The following is a 6000-nucleotide window of genomic DNA, read 5'->3' as shown; positions in this document are numbered from 1 at the left end:
AGACCTCATTATCACATTGGCTACCAATAATTCCTTGCCCTTTCTGACCTTTAGGATAATTCTTCTCCAGTGCTTCTGCCAAGAGGAAGGTTGAATCTCATCTCATTCCCATTTATTCCAGATCATATTGAACTGTGTTGTTCGTGCCGACTGCATTGCTGCAGCAAAACATCACTCTACAACACTTGGACATAATGTGTGTAACCACTGTCGCTGTGAACTCCTCAGCAACGTCAGATCGAACCGAATGCAGAATATCAATGACCATCCTGACACTTGAGCGCTCAGAGGGATAAAGTGATCCAATTAGGCTTTCATTAAGCTTTAATGAAAATGCATAACTGCATGGCTGCTGGGTGCAGCCCTGTTATTGTCTCTGGAGAAATGCTAGGCATGTGTCACAGTGCCACATTAGAACACAAATAATATATCAAAACCACTTCAAGTATGCCAGGCTAGTGCATGATCCATCATCCCCTTGTACATACATTAATGCTGCTGAGGCCCAAGGGCCACAAATGAACAGCGGATAGATACAGGGATTTCAATCCTGGTGTCTTCCATCATGAAATAATGTATAGAAATCCTGAGAGCAGGGCAGAATAAAGCAATAATCTGCAAGAGGCAGATTAAAAAACAACAATGCAGAAGAAATAATTAAGGCTGTAAATCAATGAAAACCTTTTATTGAATTAAATATAATTGTATACCTTATGCCTACCATAGCTGTATTTTTGTAATCAAAAATACAATAAAACAGCAGTATTGTGAAATATTAGGGTATCTATTATAATAAATGTTTTTAATATATTTTAAAATGTATTTTTTTTTTCTGTGAACGATCCCTTTGAGTTATTAATTCTGTTGTTTCTGGACTATTTTTTCACAGACTGTCTTATCGAACTGGGCAGGATACAGCCAACTGTGACACGTGTCGTAACAGTGCCTGCATCATATACAGGTGAGTTTCTAAAACTGTATCTGAATATTTCAGCTTGGCCAAAATGTTTACACTTATCGAGTATTTTTTTGTATATTTTGAAGTTTCATCTTAATCCTTGATCCTAAGGCACACACTTGTAAAAGTGCAGCTGCAGTTTCCAATCATATTGGCAAATTTGTCTCTGTTGCAGTAAAGCTTTGAAGAACTAAAGAGTATCAAATCTGTGCTGTTAGCCTGAGCTCTTCTACCAATAAGAATTTTCAAGTGTAAAATGAAAAAATATCATGACTGAGTGAGTTTCTTTGATGCATGCCACATATACATTTTTACCAGAGTGATTGAAAAAATCCACTCAGAGATGGCAAATGTAAACTGTAAAAATATAGTTTAAATATATAAGTTCACTTCCAGAATACAAATTTCCTGATCATTTACTCCCCATGTCATCCAAGTTAGAAAAAAAAAAAAAAAAAAAAAAAGTTTTTGTGGAAAACATTCCCAGATTTTTCTCCATATAGTGGACTTCAATGGGGATCAACAGGTTGAAGGTCCAAATTGCCATTTTAATGCAGCTTCAAAAGGCTGTACACAATCCCAGCAGAGGAATAAGGGTCTTATGTAGTGAAATGATCTGTCATCTGCCACAAATGCTCGTCTTCCACTACCACTGAGATACACGGCTTCACGTATTGCGTAATCACTTTGAAAAAGTAGATATAGATTAATCAATTAATCTAAATTACTAATTTCACACAATTTTTTTTACTTAAGAACATTTTATTTTTTTATTAAAATCAATTAATTGGCAATAATTAAATATCAATGAGGCAATAATAACTGTTGAAATAATGTATTATAAACAATAGAGCTACAAAGGCCTGCAGAGGGTGCCAACAGCCTGACGATGGTTTTCACACTTCCGTGTGCGTTCTAATCCTTGTTTAATATTGACTAAACAACATTTAAGTCAAATGACCACTTAAAGGTTGTATCAGCGATTCTAGGCTGAAACATAAAGTGTCACTTTCAGCTGACCTTTCTTCACGATCCGCTCGCTGCCTGCCCCATAAATTGTCTGTAAAAAAAAAACGCGTCTCTGTGGTCAGCCTAGGGTCCGAGATATGGAATCGGTGCTACCAACGTTTCCACAGCAAACCAAACAGTGTTCCAACCAATCACCGTCAAGGGGTTGGTGTTGTGGACTTTCCTACTGGTGCAGGGTTGTGAGGGAGGCAGAGCGAAAGTCCACAAGACCAACCCCCTGACGGTGATTGGTTGGAACACTGTTTGTTTTGCTGTGCAATCGTTGGTAGCACCGATTGTTTTTTTGGCATATCTCGGACCCTAGGCTGACCACAGAGATGCGTTTTTTTTTACAGACAATTTATGGGGCAGGCAGCGAGCGGATCGTGAAGAAAGGTCAGCTGAAAGTGACACTTTATGCTTCAGGCTTGAAATTGCTGATACAACCTTTAATCTTTAATATTTGGCCATATCTTTGCCACAGAAATGCTATAACCACAGTAATTTAATGAATATGTGGATATCAAAATGTGTAAACTTTGAGTGTTAAACTTTTATTTTGAAATTGCGATGAACACTTAACGTTAGCAAAATGAGAAAGATATTGATGTATTTTCCTGAGTTTGCGCAGGTTTTATAAATGACTTACCTTACAAATCTGATGAAATGGCGCACGTTGTGTTCCCAGATTAATGTTATAATAAACCCAAACTCACAACAAAATGCAGAGATGGAGTTTGAGATGCTCCACACATGTAAATGATAACAGTTCATGTGGTGCACAGCATATTGTGAACGGAGCTGCTGTGAGACGCACATTCGTAACCTACACGCATGTAAATAATAGACGCACATATATTAAACCTGCATCGCATATTTATTTAACTAAGTCGTAGCATTTGTGAATTCACAATTACGCTTAATTATGATTTTTAAATGGGTTGAATATATAATGCAATCTTGGAAAGCAGTCTAACATTTCATGAATTATCATCCATGAAATGCGCCACTTAACGTTACTCAGCGTGGGCAAAATGAAATTGAGGATTTTTAAAAACCAAATACAGTAGTCGATTATAATTGATGGATCGTAACAGTCCTACATCCGTCCATTTTACCTTTTTCGTAAAGGGCGTTTGTCTTTCTTTACACGTTCTTTGTGACAAGCATTTTTGAGTAAAATGTATATAAATTTATATTTTTTTATGAAATGACAGAGCGTTTTGCTAGATAAGGCCCTTATTTGTCAGCTGGGATCGAGTCCTTTGAAACTGCATTGAAACTGCAATGTGGACCTTCAACCTTTTCCTCAAAAACGTTAATTTCTTTTCGACTGAAGAAAGAAAGACATGAACATCTTGAATTACATAGGGGTGAGTAAATCATCAGGAAATTTTTTATTCTGGAAGTGAACTAATTCTTTAAATAGCTAATGTAATTGTATGATTCTCAGAAACATAACCATTCATTTTAAATGAATGGGTTTGCTGTTAATTTTCTTATGAAAGCAATAATTACCCCATGTCATTTCAAACCCATATGGCTTTGAAACCCAGAATGCAGCAGAGCTGTATTACACACACACACACACACACACACACACACACACACACACACACACACACACACACACACACACATGTTTGTTTTTGTGAATTGTGGGGACATTCCATAGACGTAATGGTTTTTATACTGTACAAACGATATTTGCTATCACCCTACACCTTCCCTACACCTAAACCTAGCCCTCACAGGAGACTGTGCATATCTTTACATTCTCAAAAAAACGTATTCTGTATGATTTATAAGCCTTTTGAAAAGTGGGGACATGGGCAATGTCCTCATAAGTCACCCTCTCCTTGTAATACCTATGTCATACCCATGTTATTACACCAATTTGTGTCCTGATATGTCACAAAAACACACACACACACACACACGCATACATACATACATACATACATTCATGGCTGTGTATTCATTAATGTTTGTTTTGCAGCAATATGTTGGCATGTGGGAGCAAAACATAAACATTTTGCCTCTCAAGCATTTTTGTATTAATTCATTTACACATTGAAATCAAATGCAGTGACATGTACATAAAGGCATGCCATCTATCATCAGACAAATGCAGCATTTCATCGTCTACCATATGACCCTGGAATACATTACTTGGGTCAGAAAAGAAATAAAAAATATGCAATTCAGTTTGCACAGTGAGGGAAGGCAAAAACACACAGATCTGCATATTATATCAGCATGTCAGCACTCTTTGAACACTGGCCCAGAGTACTGGATTTACACTATACTATACAGAAGAGCAGAAACACATTCACAAAAACTACAATACACACCCACCCTACAATGATAAAAATCCATTTACTCCTTTTTTTTAATCAACATAAAAGCTAAATAATCTTAAATATCAAGCTGTTTTGATTTTTTGAGCAGTGTGACATCATACTGTTCAGGCTCCGCCCACAGACTCTGATGGACTGTCCCGTATTAGCAAATTTCCATCATTTTCTCCACACTCGAGCAGCTGTAGCGACAAAAGAGCAGTAGTGAGCAGTAGCTCATTATCATTTAAAGGAGAAGTTCACTTCCAGAACAAAAATTTACAGATGATGTACTCACCCTCTTGTCATCCAAGATGTTCATGTCTTTCTTTTTTCGTTCTTAAAGAAATAGTTTTTTGAGGAAAATATGTCAATTTCATATTTCATATTTTTCTCCATATACTGGACTTCTATGGTGGCCACGAGTTTGAACTTCCAAAATGCAGTTTAAATGTGGCTTCAAACAATCCCAGCCGAGGAAGAAGGGTCTTATCTAGTGAGCCGATCAGTTATTTATATTTTTTATTACAATTTATATACTTTTTAACCTCAAATGCTCATCTTGTCTTGCTCTGCCTGAACAGTTTTTTTTTCCTGTTAAAGACAGGAAGAAACAGGAAAAAACAGAGCAAGACAAGCGTTTGAGGTCAAAAGTGATATAAATTGTAAAAAAAAAAAAGAAAAAAAAAAAACACACACACACGAATGTTTCACTAGATAAGACCTTTCTTCCTTGACTGGAATCGTTTACATTTGGGATCATTTGAAGCCGCAAACTGCATTTTGGAAGTTCAAACTCGGGGCACCATTGAAGTCCACTATATGGAGAAAAATCCTGAAATGTTTTCAAAAAACATATTTTTTTTTACGACTGAATAAAGAAAGACATGACCATCTTGGATGACAAGGGGGTGAGTACATTATCTGTAAATTCTTTTTCTGGAAGTGAACTTCTCCTTTAAAGAGACATGCACCGAAATGGGTCGCTTTGAAAAGAGACATTTTTGACAAGGAATTTAAACCAAAGTATATTACAGACATTTCATTAAACATACAATGTCCCCTTAACCCTTAAATGCATGACTGCCTCACCAATCACTATTACATATTCAGGTCTTTAGCGACCCAGACATATATATCAAGCAAGAATGAATCTCTAACTGCTGCAATAGCAAAAACCTCCCTTGATATTTTAAGAACAATTACAGAAGAATAAAAATGAGCATATTTTGTTACCTTTTGAAGCTTAAAAGGGTTCAATTTGAGCAGATGATTTTTACCATCGCGGTAACAGTCAGAGCACACTTCCACAGTACATTCAGCATCTGGCTCATATTTGCGATCTCAACCATATTCTCAAAACTATCGTTTTCAATAACTTCAAGATCATTATTCTTATCGCTGGTAGCCTATTCATCACATCCATCATCAAATGATAGTAACATTTATATTTTATTGCATACAGTAAAGTCATACAAACCAATTCAAATTTTGCTGATGATATTCTTTTGTTTTATGCCTGCGATAATTATGAGTGAAACATTACGTCATTATTGTCTATCAAACAGTGCCACCTCAAGGAATAATGGAGAATTGCATGTATTTAGCCATCAGATATTTACATATTTTCATGCACGAAAAATACACTTACACTATTACATACCTCAGGTCTCTAGCAACTCTATACATTTTTTT

The 6000-nt window shown here is 36.2% G+C and overlaps 1 protein-coding gene across 1 annotated transcript in view; it reads left to right on the top strand.

Moving 5' to 3' along the window:
• insyn2ab (inhibitory synaptic factor 2Ab) overlaps nt 1-6000 on the top strand; it is a 50965-nt gene that overhangs the window by 27733 nt on the left and 17232 nt on the right. Inside the window, exon 3 of the mRNA XM_073827570.1 lies at nt 890-961. Within this exon, the coding sequence (XP_073683671.1) occupies nt 890-961 (72 nt within the window). The remainder of the gene's footprint in view (nt 1-889; nt 962-6000) is intronic.

The sequence above is a fragment of the Garra rufa genome, chromosome 21, assembly GCF_049309525.1.
Source record: "Garra rufa chromosome 21, GarRuf1.0, whole genome shotgun sequence".
NCBI classification, from domain to species: Eukaryota; Metazoa; Chordata; class Actinopteri; order Cypriniformes; family Cyprinidae; genus Garra; species Garra rufa.
Note: the sequence above shows the minus strand (reverse complement) of the source record. Positions and strands in the feature narration are given on the sequence as shown.